The sequence below is a fragment of the Typopeltis vanoorti genome, chromosome 1 (genome assembly GCF_054136105.1).
Source record: "Typopeltis vanoorti isolate ZY-2024b chromosome 1, IOZ_Tvanoo_1.0, whole genome shotgun sequence".
Taxonomy (NCBI): Eukaryota; Metazoa; Arthropoda; class Arachnida; order Uropygi; family Thelyphonidae; genus Typopeltis; species Typopeltis vanoorti.
The window spans coordinates 148874379-148893331 of NC_143549.1; the positions used below are offsets into that span (position 1 = coordinate 148874379).

Consider the following 18953-nt stretch of genomic DNA (forward strand, 5'->3'; position numbering starts at 1 on the left):
AAATATCTGTTGGATTTCTGCTCAGGACATGGACTGGTTATTACTAACACCATGTTCCAACATAAAAATGTGCACAAATTCACATGGAGAGAAGAGGCTAGGAATAAGAAAAGTCTCATTGACTATGTTATTGTTGATAGTGATGTTTTCTCCCTGGTGCAGGACACCAGAGTGTACAGAGGATTTGAAATTGGAAGTGATCACTATTTAGTCTTGAGCAGGATAAAATTGAAATTCATACTGAAAAGAATAACATGTAAGAAAGTTTTAAAGCGAATAAAAGTTGAGCAGCTCTCAGATGTTAACTGTAGACTAAAATACAGAAATATTATTGAAAAGAAAATGAAAGAGTTTGAGAACAATAATCAAACCTTGGAGATTCAGTGGCAAACTCTGAAGGAAACATTGATTGATTCTGCCAGAGAGGCATGTGGTGAGGTTGTGTGCAAAGATAAAAAAATTAGAACTCCCTGGTGGACACAGGAAGTTAAAGAGGCAGTGAAGGAAAAGAAGAAAGCATATCAAAAGTTCCTGGCAAATAAGTCAGCTTTTACTCTTACAGAATACAGAGACAAATGTAAGAAAGCTAAACAGTGTGTAAAACTAGCTAAACAAAAGTCATGGGAGGACTTTGGCAAGAATATAGAAAATAAATATCAAGAAGGTGGCAAAATATTCTGGAGGTTGTTGAAGAAGCTTAGGAATGGAGGAAAGAGTGCTGTAAAAGGAATTAGAGATGATAAAGGTGAAATGAAAACAGGAGAAAAAGATATCCTTGAAGTATGGAGTAATTACTTTGAAAAACTGCTAAATGAAACAAGCAGTGATGAGAGCACAGTGATAAAAAACACTGACCAGGCATGCAGTCAGGAATACATATCCATACTTGAAGTAGAAAAAGCCATCAAAGGCTTGAAATGTGGAAAGGCAGCAGGAGTAGATGATATTCGACCAGAAATGCTGAAGTATGGTGGTATAAGAGTCTTACAGTGGCTGCACTGCATAGTTCAGAAAGCCTGGACAGAGGGACGAATTCCCGATGATTGGAGTAGAGCTCTCATAGTACCCATATATAAAAAGGGAAATAAAACTGAATGTGAGAATTACAGAGGTATTTCCCTACTGAGTGTTCCTGGCAAGATCTATGCAAGTATACTTGAGAAACAGTTGAGAAGAATTGTGGAAGAAAAGCTTGGTGAAGAACAAGCTGGATTCAGGCCAAATAGAGGCTGTCAGGATCAGATCTTCACTTTACGACAAATAGTCGAGAAAGCATGGGAATATAACAAAGATCTGTATTTAAGTTTTGTCGATTTGGAAAAGGCATATGACAAGGTGCCAAGAGAGAAGCTATTCAATACGCTTCAGTTATATGGTGTCAATGGGGCATTATATCAAGCAATACTTAGTCTTTATTTGAGTTGTGAGTCAGCAGTTAGAATTGAAGGAAGTACAGGAAGATGGTTTAATGTTAAATCTGGTGTGAGACAAGGATGTACATTATCCCCTCTGTTATTCATTATCTATATGGATCACATTATGAAGGAATGTGGTATGAAACCTGATATCAAAATTGGAGATGTTAATGTCAGCTCTTTGCTTTATGCGGATGATGTTATACTTCTAAATAAATCCGCTACAAGTCTGCAAGATTCTCTGACTAAATTGAATAGCTGTTGTAATAGATATGGTATGAAGGTCAGCAATAAAAAGACAAAGACAATGAAAATAGGCAGAATCATTGAAAATGTCAACTGTGTTGTGAATGGAGAACCTGTGGAACAAGTAACACATTTCAGCTACTTAGGCACAATTTTTACTGAAGATGGTAAACTAAATATAGAAATAGACAACAGAATCAACAAAGCTGGTATGGTGGGAAGTCAATTGAATAAATTCATATGGAATAAGAAAGAAATTAGTCGGAACACTAAATTAGCTGTATACAAGACTATGTTCAAACCAATTTTAACTTATGGATCTGAGAGCTGGGTCAGAAGTAAAACACTTGACCAAAGACTAGAGACCGCAGATATGAGAGTCCTGAGAAAGATTAGAGGCGTGAACAGATGGCATCAATGGCAATATCATATTAAAAATGAGGATATTAGGAAAGAACTTGACATTGTCAGCATCCAGGAATGCATTAGCAGAGCTAATCTCTGGTGGTATGGTCACTTGAATAGAATGGGAGAGGAAAGATTAGCAAAACAAGTGTTTTCTGCCAGGTTGGCAGGAAAACGACCCAGAGGAAGACCAAGATATAGGTGGATTGATACGGTACAAAGTGCCTTATACGATAGAAATATAAGATCTGATAATGTTGGAGTCTTGACAAGTAACAGACTGATTTGGAGGAAAATTGTAGATAGGAAGTTAGTAATGATGTAATTTTTTCATGTAGTACTGTCATATCCTGTACACCCCTTGAGGGTACATGGCAGGAATTTGATGATGATGATGATGATGATGGTTTGATCCTACTGTGTGAATGGAATGGACAGACCTCCTTACTTGGTATTTGGGAGCACTATAGAGGGTACAAGACCCAACCCAGATGAAGAGCAAAATTAACATGGCATTAAGCCATTTAGAACTGCACTGGTCAAAAATGATTCATAGAACACAAGAATTTATCAGGTGTTACCTTAATAAATAATTTACACCAACTAATTTCACTACCTAAAAGAGAACTGGTGCCATCTTCAGGGTTAGACACATCAAAACAAACATAAATACAAAGATCTCAAAGTTGATTAAATGCTGAAAAATGATTACAATACAAATGGTAAGTTCATGCTACACAGTAAGCACAAAAACTAGTTCAGGTAAGTAAGTGAAATACTTATTGCTATGAAAAAAGAAATAATGTTTTGAGAGTAGAAGTATACATAAAAAATTGTAGGTGGGGAAAAACCAAAAAGCTCCAGACAATCAGTAAAATGAAATTTGACACCAAAAATAATTTCCATAATTATTTTGATAGCTGTGATGCTTTAGAAATTTATTACACGGACTACACATATCATTCCTGTTTGTTCCATATCATCAGTATCTTCTGTGTTGTAATGATTTTGTTCAGCAAGGCAAAAGTTCTGGTCTTCAAGATCTACATAGTCTTTGCTTTTGTATTCTGACAGATTACTTACTGTTGCCATTTTTACACACTACCTTAAATTAACAATGTATGTGCATATATATTAGTAAATGCACATGAAGAAGCATGTGAAAACTCATCAGAAAAATTTTGGATATGACACAAGAGATGATAAAGGAGCATGACTAATAGAATTTGCAGAAAAAAAAAATCACATAGACAAAACAAAAAAGGCTTTTCATTGTTGCTTTTTGAATCTGATGGACATAACAAAACTGTCATCTATAACATCACAGAAACATTAATAAGAACAGATAATGAAAACTCTCAGAGTTTATTTTCTCACCATTTTCCAATCAGTTGAGAAATAGTCTTACACATACACTTTATGAAAGAGAGTTTACATAGTTTGGGAAGTTGATGTGCATATGTGTGTGTGTGTGGGGGGGGGTCTACCAAACTTACCATTTTATGCAATGTTTCTTAGATTACAGAATGCATAATGAATTTTGAAGTTAACCTTCAAGATAATAAATCTTACATTCATTTGTTAAGAACAGAAAAGTGAGATTTTGCTGACCATGTAACAGCACCAAGTGTGGATGGAGATTAAACATTTTCACAAAAGCAAATTCTTAAAAAAAAAAAAAAAACAGAATCTAAGAATTTATAAATCTAATCTTAATAGGATTCAAGTGTCTGTCTCAACATTCTGGATGTTCTAAAATTATGACAATAAACAGATGGAAACAGCAGTTCCTAAATGTTTTTTTTTTTTTAATATTTTTTTTTATCTATTCTTAGATTCAGACATACTGCCATATTATTTTTACTCATGCTACAGAGATGCAGTGAAACACGAACATTTTATTACACAGATATTTTTATAATAAATATCTGTGTAATAAAATAAAATTGGAGTTGATTACATTGCATATAATCAGCTCCAATGGAAGTTATGTTAAATATCTATTCACATTAATTTTTCATCATGCTTGTGAACACTGGCCGAACTATAATAGTAGTGGACACACACACACACACACACACACACATATATATATATATATATATGCTTTCAACTCAGCAAACCCAGTAAACATTCTTGGTTGCTTTATATGTGATGTAATAATCTTGACATGTTACAAGATAAAAAAAAAATAAGAAGTGATAAAATAAATTTAATACTATGAAATACTTACAATTAAATTTGAAAGCATGGCATGAGGTAGATAGTAAGCAAAAAGTTCTATCTGATCTGCTGTTGGGTGAAGACCTGCCTTCTTAATAGCTTCTACTGGCTGTGATAAAAGCTTTTTCAAAATAGGCAAGTCATTATTAAATAAAGTTGTAACATATCCTTCAGAAAACTGAGTTCCATATCTTCCAGCACGGCCCGAAATCTGGAGAGCTTGAGAGGTTGAAATAGTAGTCATCTCTTTTTCACCTTTGTCATTTAATTCAGGTTTCACAAGAGAGTAAAAAATTATACGACGGATGCTCCTGGAAAAAAAAAAAAAATGCAAATAATCATTTCATTTTTTCATATAATTCTCAAAGAACCTGAATTGTAAACAATTCAGGTTCTTTGAGAATTTCCAATTAGCTTTATAAATTTTAAGTGAATTATAATCCATATAATGTTAAATAAGTTAAAAAAAAAATTCAGAAACATTTCATATTTAAAAATCTCTTCTGGTTCGCTATCAAAAATAAGACTGGTCAACTGGTAGTCATAGCATGATTTATCTGGCTTTTACTTTTGGTGATGACATCTACTATAAAAAACACCACTATAAAAATTCACTTATTATAACAGACTATTAAAAAATCTCAACCAAAGCCCCACAATTACAATGCTATGATGAAATAAATTCAGTATAGCAAACTACACATCATAAACTATTTCTGCAGTCCCTAAAAGTTTGCCATAGCGAGAGCTGACAGTAAGCACAGCCAATTTATGCAAGTGAATGGTGGGCTGAGTTCACAATTAATAAAAGTAATCTTTTTATCTTAAAACTGACATGACCTCATAACAAAAATATAAAAATGTAAATAAATTCTTTACTATTATGTATTTATTTTTCCTCTTTGTTTCATATTTCCCTTAAGTGTTAGATTCAATTGCCTGTTATGGCCGCATACCTTGGAGTTATTAAGCCCAGGCAGTTCCTATCTACTATGTCTGTTAATCATATGTGTTTCTTCTAGCAATTTCATTAGGAGTTTTCAACTGAAAGTCAGTTATCTAGTCTCATAAGGTGGTGGCAGGATTTTTCCTCCCAAAACTAAGGTTTTTCATCTCACAAAACACGCAAACAGCAATTTACAGACATAATATGCTACCTCAGAGATTTAAAGTTACTTTGGTTATGATTCCAAATAACATACATCTTCTACACAGTCTGTCCTAAGGAATGAAAGATCTGAGTTTCTAGGAAGAGAAATCCTCTCACTTCTCTATGATACTGACTAACTCACCCTTCAGCTGATGATGATGTTACCAACTGAACTATGGAGGCTCAATGTGGTTATTTCCATTGCAGTGGTACTACTGAACTCTTTAAATAGTAAAGTACAGTAGTACCACTGCAATGGAAAGGACCACAAGAAAAATATTAACTCTACAGTAAACCTGAAAGGAGAACTGTTTAAGGAAGGACCAAGATGTTGGAATAATGCAGAAGATGACCATCTAATATTCTAGTTAGTATACCAGAAGATCTCAATTCGATCACTGTTTAGAAGCTCCTTGGCATCTCGTCTAGCTTGAGTGAAAACAGAGTGTTGGGAAGACTATTCCAAACCTTAGAGGTAGAAGAAATAAAAGAGAAAAGGGACAAAGTGGTTGGTTTGGTGAGTGAAAGAATTTGGACAAACAGCTGCTTGTGTGTTTAGAGTTTTATGGGAAAGTAGAGGAGTGGCAGCAGTTAGTTAATAGGAAATGTGCCCATGAAAATATGAACAGAAGAGACCTAAAGTGGAAACAGACTCTACAAGCATGTGACTGGAGTAAGCCCATGAGAGAGAGAGAGAGAGATCATCAGTTAATCAGAATGTCTTCCAGTATCAAACAAAAATGTGATTTTCTGTTAAATATACTATCTTCTCACCTCTACAACTGCTAAAACAACACAAATCCAAATACCTATCCAAATCCAACCTTAGAATTAAAGTCCTCAATTGAAGTCACCAAGAAAGATTACTTTGCTCTTTAAGTAGGTGGACCAAAATATTGAACTTTAGACCTCCATGGAGTAAAAAAAAAATTGTGGGAGATCCCACTCTCACATGCACAGCTCATTACACCTCGACTTAAATGCATTCACTGTACCTGCACTCATCATACTCTCAGGAAATGCATTCCAATAACTTACCATTCTTCATGCAAAAAATATACTCCTCACTCTCCCCCCTTGCTCACACCAACCTTATTTAGCTTCCAGGAAAGGTCTCTCATTTTCCATGTCTCCAGATATTCTATGAAAAATCTCATCCACGCTAATCTGATAATTACTCCATACCAACTTATACATCTTGACTGTCTCCCCCTCTTTCTTCTGTCCACTAGGCTCAATTCTCTAAATCTGTCATCATATTCCACATTCTAGAGACCAGAAACCAACTTGGTCAATCATCTCTGAACCCTCACCAACATCTCATCATTCTTTTGAAAACCTGGTGACCAAATCTGTGCACAGTAATCCATATGTGGCCTGATGAATCTTGTACAATGGAATGAAAACATCCATACTTCTACAGATCCATATTCTCCGCATCATTCCCATAATCTGCCGTGTTGTCTTCAAATTTTAGCAAAATGTTCACAAAATTTCAAGTCCCTATCTGCCATCATCTACTCCACTTCCTCTAAAATATCCCCACCAATCCTATACTCTGCACCTCAAATTTTAAACCTTACACTTTGCAACATTAAATTGACATCCCCATACACTCACCCATTCAGACACTCTAAGTCATTTTGCAAAACTACATCTGCTCTACTTCTAATAACCCTTCCCAACTTTGCATTATCTGCTAAAAAACTGTATATCACCATTTAAGTCCTTTCCAATGTCGTTTACATACAAATTAAACAAATAGCTCCAACACAGATCCCTGAGGCATGCCACTAGTGATGACTTTCCTCTTCTGGGATATCACTCCCCCATACACAACCTGCTGATACTATCAGACAGCCAATCTTCGATTTAACACACTAATTTAGTATCCAACCCCCTCCCCATCAGTTCCAATTTAACTACTAGTTTGTCATGTGGCAATCTGCTAAAAGCCTTTACAAAAAATCTAAATATACTACTGTATGTGCATCGCCCTTGTCCAATGTATTCATCACCTTGTTATAATAAGTAAGCAGATTGTTAAAACACGACCTTCCTTTAGTAAAATGCTGTCCATTAAAGAGAATTTTACTGCAGTCCACACAGTTCTGAATCCTTATACTCACTAGCTTCTGCAACATCTTGACCACAACTCCAGACAAGCAGACTGGTCTATAATTTGAAGCCTTAGTCTTACCACTTCTTTATGAAGTGGAACAATTTTTTCATCTTTCCACTCCTCTGGAATGTAGGCTAATCTAAGACTCAAGTGAAAAATGTATGTTAAAGCTGTTGTTAACTCCATGGAACATTTCCTAATGGTGATATATCATCATGGCCTTATTGACATCATGGCCTTATTGACTACTGTATGTGCATCGCCCTTGTCCAATGTATTCATCACCTTGTTATAATAAGTAAGCAGATTGTTAAAACACGACCTTCCTTTAGTAAAATGCTGTCCATTAAAGAGAATTTTACTGCAGTCCACACAGTTCTGAATCCTTATACTCACTAGCTTCTGCAACATCTTGACCACAACTCCAGACAAGCAGACTGGTCTATAATTTGAAGCCTTAGTCTTACCACTTCTTTATGAAGTGGAACAATTTTTTCATCTTTCCACTCCTCTGGAATGTAGGCTAATCTAAGACTCAAGTGAAAAATGTATGTTAAAGCTGTTGTTAACTCCATGGAACATTTCCTAATGGTGATATATCATCATGGCCTTATTGACATCAAGTTTACTCAATTTCTCATATACCTCCTCACTCACCACCAGCGGTTCTTCACACTGCTCTCAAGCTGTGCATTGTTAAGATCACAAGGATGGAATACTTTAATGAACTAGTTATTAAACACCTGTACTATATCTTCTTCAGTGTTTAACATCCTCCCATAATTATTCCTCCTTCTACTGGCCACATATAAAAAACTCCCTAGGATTTCTTTTAACATCTGCTGCTCATACCACACTTTTGCTACCCTTACTAAGTGAGTAACCTTCCTTGCTTGCTCTTTGTACTCCTCATGTAAGTGATTACCTCTGCTCATCTTGTGCTGCCTCCACAATGCCTTTTTCTTTCCGATTGCATGCTTCTGTCGTGACGTTCTATTTTCATATTATGTTCTAAATCCGCCATCTTGGTTCAAGTCACTTTTATCAATATAACAACTAATTGCAAATTGATCACCGATCGAAAAGTAGGGAAATTTATAATTATACTGCGCCACACTATTTTTAGATTAGTCTATATAAAATAGTAGGATCAATTTTTAATTAAGTTAGCAGTCTCCTCATTTATTTAGGCCGAATTATTTACTATTCCACTTGGGGTTCCTGCAAGATTTGAATATTTATGAACGGTGCAATAAAAAGGAATTCAGGCAAACACAATATTTAGATTAACAAAATAAAACATTTAATATATGATATATATAACAAATACAAGAATTCTGCTTTAAAATGAAACAATACAATCAACTTAATACATCTTGCTAAGTCACTCATGCCAATTCAATGTTCTAAACTTTCACATACAATTCACAGTTTCAAAATCACAAGCTTTCTTAACTCAAGTTAGTAAAACGAAACTTCTTATTTAAACAGTCTCCAAATATCTATCAGCTGTACTTAATGTTTAAATTCACAGGAAGCACTAATCAAGGTAGACAATAATCCAAGCAATCTTATTTCGGACTTTGAACTTCGAAGATATGTTAATGTTAGAATAAACAAACAAGTATGACTACTCTTACCAGATACAATCCTCAATACATCAATTAATTGTGAGCACACTTATGAATTAACTTATTTAAGCTAGTGGAACACATTAAATAAAATTCTCCAATGCTTTAACTGAACTACTGTTAATCGCGCTTCACTACTCTAAACAACAGCAATAAGGTACTGATATCTTTTCTTGTTTACTTTTCTCCAACTAGTTAAATTCATTATAATTCTTCTCAGGGCAACATAGAATTAAGACGTAATCCTAGACTAACTGGAACTAATCAGAATTTCCCATTGAATGTCCAGTTCTTTATTTATCCGATTACGACACCAATTTTCCTCTACAACAACAGCTGATTTCACTTGCAGCTGAGTATATAATTCACTACGTTCTTGCTCACTTCTAAACACTATTCTCACGAATTTCTGCCCTAAAGAATTTATAATTTTCTTTCACTTCTTTGCTTGTATCCTACCTTCCTTCAGGCTCTGCAAAAACTCCCCCTTTTCTCTCTCATTCCCGTTCTTATTGCCTCCTTTTTCCTTTTGGTTCCAAGGTCACGCACTCTTCGACTCGTGCTTGTTTATTTCATGCGTCTCCATGACAACCAATGAACGCAAACATTTCGCTAATGTAATACAATGCTCTACTACTACATAAGTGATTACATAACGTTAAATTTTTACAAATAAGAATAAACAGAATATTTGAGCTACTTAATCAGCTTTTTCATTACGTATACAATTATTTATAATAACACTTTTCGTTACTTTATATATATATTTTAGTTATCATAAATTTCTACACATATTATTATTTAATAAATTAATAGTAGGTTAAGTTTAGAATAAATATTTAAATAGTAATCTTTAATTAAGGAACAATAATTAATTTTTATACAAATCATGATTAATATATAATAAGCAATGTTAAATGTGAATGAAAAAAATAAATTACACAACATAGTTTCATTCACAATTTAACACTTCATCTCTTCAGTCATCCATTTTACACCTACCTTATTTAATCTCCTGACCTTTGGAATACAATCAGTCATTGTCTCTGCCAGATAATTCCTGATTTCCTTCACATCAATTCCTCATTGCATGATATCACTACAAGCTGCCTCCTGAGTTATTTGCCATAATCACCTGCATTATAGTTTCACATATAACTCGTTCTCACAAAAGTCCTGATATTGCTGGCAACCACCCAAGTGATCACTTCAAGGTCACTTTCACTAACTGGAGGATGATGTGGCACTTCATTTACAACAACATCTTCTGATGAGATAATCAAATCCAAGATCCTCAAATCCATGTGTGGCCTCTGTTACATACTGCTTGAGGTAGTTATCCCTTAAAAACTAAAGAAATTCATTCTCTTTGATTCCTGATGCTCTCTCTTTTCATTCCAGTCTATATTTTCATAATTAAAATTGCCCATAATGATCATCCTTTTCTTATTAGCCAGACCAGTTTGTCTAAACATTTCTATGTAATAATAGCTACAGATGAGTAAGGCAAGGTTGTATACTCTTCCCTACTATGTTTTTAATTGTCATAGACTGGATGATGAGAAAAGTATCTCATGGAAATAAAGGATTACAATGGTTACTTCAAAACCAACTCCACGATCTAGATTTTGCAGAATATCTGCTTACTTTCACAGAAGCATCAACATATAGAACAAAAAACAACACTTGTAGAAACAGCCAAAAAAGTTGGTCTTAGGATAAATAAAAATAAAACAATGTTGATGAAAATAAATGCAAAAAAATAAACAAATAACAATAGAAGAAAGAAGCAGAACAATTCATATACCTTGGTTCGATAGTATCAATAAAAGGAGGAACTACTGAAGATATAAATAGAAGGAAACAGCTGGCTTATTCAACTTTCAACCAACTTAGAAATATTTGGAAAAACAAGAATTTGTCTATAAAAACTAAAATGAGAATATTTAACTCAAATGTAAAGGCAATACTAATGTATGGATCAGAAACTTGAATGTTAAACAAAAAGATAGTTAACAGTGCCCAGGTCTTCCTAAACAAGTGTTTAAGAATGATACTGGGAATATATTGGCCAAAACAAATATCAAACTAAGAATTATGGCAGAGAACAAACCAGAAACCCATGTTGCAATAGATACGTGAAAGGAAATGGAGATGGTTGGGGCATGTATTGAGGAAAGAAGATAAAATAATAGTAAAACAGGCTCTAGATTGGAATCCAGAGGGTAAAAGAAGAAGGAAGATCAAGAGAAACATGGAAAAGAACAATACTGAAAGAAATAACAAATATTAATAAAAACTGGAACCAAATAAAAGCAGAAGCAAAAAACAGAGTCCTGTGGAAAATGGTGGTGGAAGACCTATGCTTCCAGGTGGAGTGAAGAGGAGTAAGTAAGTATAAGTAATAGCTACAGATAAAATACCGCATGGGACAAGGCAACCTTAAGCCAGAGAAACTCAAAAACAGAGGATAACAGATTTAGCATTCTCCAGGACGTGATGAAGATTTAAAACAAAATGTAGTCCAAAAGTCATCATATATAGTAGTTATTACAGCTATAGGAGATCAGGTCTGAATGTAATGATCTGAAGCATCTGTTCACATTTACGTCACAAATGTTGGTGGAGTTTTTTTTTTTTTTTGTAAGATAAATTTCTGCTTTATTTTTGATACATTTGATTCAACTACTAAATGTTATTTATTTTATTTTTTTGATAATAGGCTAATGTGTATACGGATTTTTGAGAGAATATCAACTTATGTCATCCTGTAGAGCAAGATTTCTCTATCACTTAATCCTTAAGACAATACCAGTACCGAATCCACTTGTACTACTGGTGCTGATAAAGGGTAAGATATTTTATTTCAGACAAATTACTAGCCTGGATGGCTGGCCAAATGGTTTGTATATCTACTCTCCAACCAACATGTGGATTTGGATCCAACTATGGGCATGGATGTTTGTAATTGTCTTCAGGTGATAGATGAATTTCATCATATAGTTATGATAAATAACAACAAAATATACAATATATAATTAATAAAAATAGAAAAAATCCTCAGCATAGCCACTCAAGGTACTAATGTACTATAGGATTACAATCTTTTGTCAAAAACACCTGATTTATTATATCACTTATGAGTGTGTTTAATAAACTGTCACCATGAAATCAAATCAACATCAATATTTAAGGGATGTAAGGGATATTTTATTAGTATTATATGAAAGTTTATTACTAATTGACAATTTTCCCCCAAATTAGTCTTCTGTCAGATCATATACGTTCCCTTTTAACTGCATCAATACACCTTGATCTTAGTCTTCTAGTGGGTCTTTCTCCTGTCATCAAACACCTGTTCTGCTAATGTTTCCCCTCCCAGGATATTTAAGTGACCATAGCATCTCTGAGGGAGTCAAAGGAGTAGTATGTGGTCTTTTCTTCTTTTCCTTCTTCAGGGACATACACTGAAACAGCTGTTAAATTTGTTATTTAATTTTAATCACACTTCTAATATGCTTTCATTCCAGCATGTATAATGAGGACCAGTCTTCCTCACGCCGTTTTCCCTAGAGATTACAAGTCTTCAAAAATTGCATCAATAAATTCCATTCTTCTTTCTAACTATTTGCTCACACATGGCCTATCATGCCATAGATCTTGGGATCTCTCATGTGTGGGGCTGATATTAAAAAGACAGGCTCTTATGGTTAGAAGGATAGGTTAATTAAAGTTTATTGTAATGATTATCTAATTGGGCAGGCTGAAGATGTCAGTACTGTTATGTGTCTGTAACACATACTGTACTGTTGTGAATTTCATGGTGTCTGCACTTACTGTTTGTTCTGCTTCCTCTAGCATTGGGTGAATTAATCTCAGACTGTTGGAATGGTTTTCCTCTGCCCTCAAACATGTTTGAGAGTACATCCTATAGTATAAATGTGAATTTGCATAATTTGTGGAATTCATGCTATTGCCATCCTAGATGGACCTATGGCTGGTGAAAGGCCAATAACAATAATAATAAAGCAAACTGTCTGAGGCAGACAAGTCTAGTTTTGAATCTTAAATCCAGAATCTATGCAGAATCCTTTAGTATACATTTATCTTCCACCAGATTGTATAATTGCTTTGTGTGAGGTGCCATAGTTCAATCTCAGTTTCAGGATGGTATGAGTCACTTTCCTCACTTATAAAAACATATGTAAAGACACATCCGGATTTGGTGCATAAAAATATACCTTTTTGACCCATGCTAGGTTTGGATAAGAAATGTTCTTTTATTTCTGGTATTATGGTCTTGAGCACTGGTTAAGCAAAAAAACAGCAATCATCATTGGCTTTTTTGCTTGATGCCTCATCAGATTGGCAAAAAAGAAAAGACATCTTGTTACATCTTGGATCAATTTCCTCAAATGCTCAACATGTGTGGGTAGAGAACTTTGTGTGGCACATATCTTGATTCTTAGGTTTTATCAAAGTATGCAAAATACTTATGACAAATCTTGTAATGTTTTGCCATCTCTTTTTCAGAATGAAATTTTCCCAGATAACAAAACACATCTAAACTATTTCATAGGCATAATGAATGAAAAGTAAAACACACACACACACACAACACACACACACACACAACAGTAATTAGCCCAAAATATTCTACTGGTGTTTTATCTATTTATATAATCATGCTGCTATCATTTTTACTTCTTGTTAACTCTGGTTAACTTTCCAGCATAGTTGTCCAAGTGAATAGCATCTCGCTCTCCAATCTGATTATGGGTTTGAATCATCTACGACATGGATATTTATAAATGACTTTTAGGAGGTAAAGGAATTTCATCAACTGTATGGAACTATGATCCTGCTTTAGAGAAAGGTTTCCAGATTATCTAGTTCTCAGAGTACAAGTGTGCAATAGACTCGCAACCTTTTATGAATACGAATGTCATAAAGAAGGCAAGAATGTTCTATTGTCAAGATGTGTGACACTTTTATAATATGGTTCTCAATTTAGTCAATTCAAATAATCAATACTATTTTAATGCTGTATTTAAATATATAAACAAATCTATATTCTGTATAGAGCTAAGTTTCAAACCCTGTGTTACTGTTCTAAAAAGGAAATATTTGATTTCTTTACTGACTTCATATTTAAAGGAAATTATATGAAATCTTTGGTGAAAATATTTTAAGAAAAATTCAATGTCATTCTATGGTGTATACTCACAGATTCAGTCCCATTCCAATGGCATCTGTAGCTACTAATATCTTACATGGGTCATTTGGATCATTAAATTTTTTTGCCTGTGCAAGCTTGGTAGCTATAATATGAAATAACACTTAATGCTTTAAAAGCAATATACTACTATATTTCATAAAATAATTATACTAAAGAGAATCAGTTTATATTAATGTATATCCATAATCATCCATATATTTGCTTTAATGAATTGTTTTCAAAATATCATACATTACTTCCTTGGTTAGCCAAGTGGAAAGTAACTCGGCTCTCCAATCCTGTTAGATTGTAGATTAACATCACATAAGAGCTGGAGTTTTTGGTATCTGAGAAACACTTTGTGGAGAAGGCTGTTTCAGAGAACGGAAGTGAATGGAATGAAAGATGAATGGGAATGGCTATTTAGTTGGGTACACAAGGGATTGATGGATGCTATTTTGGTGAAAAGCACCAAGAGACATCTGTAGAAAAGACACAATGCAAAAACTGACCATACCATAATTCATTACGAATAACTATGGAGACAGACTACGATGTTGGCGAATTAGATTAAAACAGAATTCGGCATTGTGCCCTTTATATCAAGGCCATCTTCAGGGATACATATACACATACAGTGGATCAAATCTACATTGGTACACACTAAAGTGGGCTGAGTAAAACTATAACTACTTTGGTCAATTGTTAACCATAGCCAGACCTCTGGTAATAAAAACACGCCATAAATACATTGGGAAAACTACATCAGTGGTTACTAGTTTCCTATAGCCCTATTATTTTAGAGTTCTGTTTGTTGTCTAAGAGCAACTGGATCATTAATCAAATTAAATTTTTTGTCTTCCTGGTATCCAAATGTGGGTTATTTCTTCTTGAAAAATTATTCTTTTTCTGGTTGCTATGTGGGCTGTGGATAAGCCATCATTTTTGCTTAACCATCAACCATATTTGGTTGATGCATGATCATTTCACAGGCTTCCTTGAATTTATGTTCATACCAGGTTTTGATCAGATGTAAGGACCAGGTGCCTTTCCAATCAATCTTGTAGTGGCAAGATCAGAAAGACTTGCTTTTCTGTTAAAAGGACTTTGATGTGTCGTTTGTGTACTTCTTTTCATTTTGGGATTGTATTTTCTGTTTCCCTCATTTAGGCAAGGAAAGCTTTAGAAGAGCTGGGTATACTTTTGATTTTCATTAGTGGTTTAAAAGTGGCCTTAATGTTGTATTTTTGCAGCATGTTGTCTATTCGTTCAGAAATTCCCTGTATATATAAGGGATGGCTATGGCCTTATTGTAATATTTTTTTTTTTATTTTTGTGAAGGATTCTATGGATTGTTTTCTTATTGTAGTATTTTTTTTATAAATTTTGCTTATTATTTTAAAGTCTTTTTTCAGAGCCTGCTCATTAGAATAAACTGTCGGGACTCGGTTTCTGAGTTTGGGACTCTGAGGGTGCTAATTACAAGTTTTTGTGTGGGGTGGTGATAGTGGGAGTCTGTGCATGTATTGGCCAATACATGTAGGTTTATGGTAAACAGTGAAGAACAGATAGTTTGAGGGAAGACATGTTACAAGTGTATCCAAAAAAGGAAGTGCATTATTGTTTTCAGTTTCAATGGTGAAATGAATGCATCTGTGATGTTGTTTGTTCAGATGGATGAGGACACTATTTAAAGTTTGGCAGCTATTACTCATGTCTAGAGCATGTCAGAAAAAATAGCCATCATCAACATACTTTCAGGGATTTAAGTTCAGTGGCCTGTTCCAATGTCATTCCATCTTTTCCTTGGTCGTCCTTGGCTTCTATATCCTCCAAATGGGTGGTATTGTAGTATTTTTGGGTTATCTTGAACTGTCCATTCTTTCGATAAAAGCCAGAATTAAAAAAACAAACAAACAAAATCTGTGCACAGCCTTCGAGTTTCACTGAAACTGTCTGATCTTATAAATTCATTAAAGGACCAACTCCTTCCTCAGTTCTTGTTGTGTATAGAGTTCCTTATTTCTGCAAGTTGTCTTACTGAAGGCAGACTGGAAGATGAGACACCATTTAGTTGAAATATATCTCTAATCATTAACTACAGTCAGTCATTTCTAGGAGATAATGACTTAGATACTATGCGAAGAATAAAAAAACATGCTCCACTGCATTAAGTTCAGAAGTGAAAGAATTTTTTTTTTTCACTTCGGAATCTTTAAGTATTCACTTCTGAATACTAAAGTAGAATCATTCCACTGAACAATGCTACTTTAGTATTCAGCATACTAAAGTAGCATCATTCAGTGGAAGTTTAAAAAAAAAAAGAAAACCTTGTGAAAGCTATATAAAGAGGAAAGCGATCAACTAAATGAGCAACACAAAGCACAGACATGAAGAAGAGTGCCCACCATAGTGAGGAAGGCAAAATCAGATTAGGAGAAGAAATCAGCTGAGCAGGCTATAGGAAATATCCAAACAGTTCTTTCACCATGTGGCAAGTAAAAAGAAGACTGACTTTAATGAACTCTAAAGGTAGGGAAGTGACAGAAGCATAAGAAAGAGTTGAATTAGTGAGTAATCACTTTATAAGTGTATATGACTGATATGCACGGGACTGATGTGATAATAGATAGATGAACTGGAAGTGGTTAGAACATGAGAAATCTCAATGTGAACACATCCATGAGATTGGATGATATACCAACCCATGTGCTGTGGGAAAATGCAAGAGAAAAATTAGTATCTGAAACCATTCTTCGGAGATAACAAAAGGAGAGCAGGATAATATTTTATGTATATAAGGATCCCAGACAGAGGTATCAAATTATAGATCAATCATTATTTCACAAGGTAGTTAAGGTATGGAAAAGTTAAGTGCTAAATTTAGGAACAGGTGAATAGGAATATGATACATTATGAGGAAGAGCGTGGCTTGTGAGGGAGATTTTGTTTTATTAATTTACTCACTCTCTACAATAAAGTGATAGATGAGTTATATAAGGAAAACAACTACATCATGATATTGCATGAAATACTATTACATAAGATGGAACAGATGGGGATGAACATGAAGCTGGTGAAATGCAGGTTGGGTGATGGATTGCCAGAGTACAGTAGTATGGTGAAGTTGACCAAGAGAAGGTGAAGGACCAGTGATGTGCCACAAGACTCTATACTTAGGTTGCTGCTCTTCATTCATAACTTATTTTAATGGTATTACAATACCAAACAAATAAAATAATAAAAAGATGTTTATTAAATGGCTTATATTTTTCTGGATTTCAGACAAGCATCGTCAGGGCAAACGTGTCACAGTTCACATGCAACAATGAGTAAGTGAAACTAACTATAATGGAGAAAAGACCTGAAGTCCTAATTTAGCACCCTCTAATGTATAAAAGAAACATTACAGTTGAGTAGGAGTTGATCTTACGATGAAAGTCTCCCAAATTTCTAACAGATTAATGCAGCCATACTTGATAAAGTTAGGAGAATGCTTCATAGCCATTGCTGACTCTATAAATAATCTTTCTAACCTTAATAACTTCTACATAGCACACTGGTTTTCTTTAATCTAATTCTGTGTAAAACAGTATCATAAATAAGTTATGCATGAGTGTGGTTAGAAGGATGTAAGGATTAGATTTTTTGTGGGGAAAGAAGGACTAGGCACTTGGAACAGGCAGAGGTGGCCATGAGTGCCTTATCAGTGAAGTAGTTCAAGGAGAGGCACAAAAAGCCATTGTGTGAATAATAGTTAGCATGGAGCCACCCATGAATCTTTGGACTACATGAAGATGCCCATGTAATAATAACCCAGATTAAATTAGTGGTTATAGGTGTGAGGAGGTGAAAAAAAGAGTAATTACACATAGAAATTTATCATGAACAGGTGTACATGTTTTATTAGGTATTATTTTAAGTTTCTTGAATCATAAAATCATGACATTGCTGATTCTGAGCCTCTGCTTGCCAAAAAAAGATTTTACCGTCCACTTCACCAACATTCGTGGCCTAAACAGTAATATAAACTACTAATTATATGAAGAGCCAAAGGCTTCAATTTGGCGACATGAACTTATTTAAGTTAAGGGATATTACATCCCATATTGTTTCTTAGCCGAATAAGTAACTCAAAGAGTTTCATGCTGAATATAGAAACTATATAAAGTTCGGCGATTCCAAGCATAAGCAAACACCTGGATAATGCAGCACCTGACCCCTTTGGTAGTGCAAGCTGAGGCAACTCATAGCAAGGGTGGAGCAAGCTCCGATCACTATTCTTGGTATTTACCCATAATGTGAACTTAGCTCCTAGGAGAGAAGGTCACTACCCAGACCAGTTTCAACCTTTATTGAGATCTCATCAGTGAGTAGGTAGACCTAGTTAATGCCAAGTTTGTAGCGAACAGAACTTACATCCCTTCTATGAGAATTGCCAAGAAGGTGTCCTAATAAATTACTAATTATATGAAGAGCCAAAGGCTTCAATTCGGCGACATGAACTTATTTAAGTTAAGGGATATTACATCCCATATTGTTT

At 34.5% G+C, this 18953-nt stretch overlaps 1 protein-coding gene across 3 annotated transcripts in view; it reads right to left on the reverse strand.

Moving 5' to 3' along the window:
• Positions 1-18953, reverse strand: part of Suv3 (Suv3 RNA helicase) — a 222567-nt gene that overhangs the window by 73587 nt on the left and 130027 nt on the right. For all 3 annotated transcript variants that reach the window (XM_090394567.1, XM_090394561.1, XM_090394574.1), the window contains 2 exons: positions 14420-14513; positions 4300-4600 (listed from right to left, as the gene is read on the reverse strand). In XM_090394567.1, coding sequence (XP_090250693.1) covers positions 4300-4600; positions 14420-14513 — 395 coding nt within the window. The remainder of the gene's footprint in view (positions 1-4299; positions 4601-14419; positions 14514-18953) is intronic.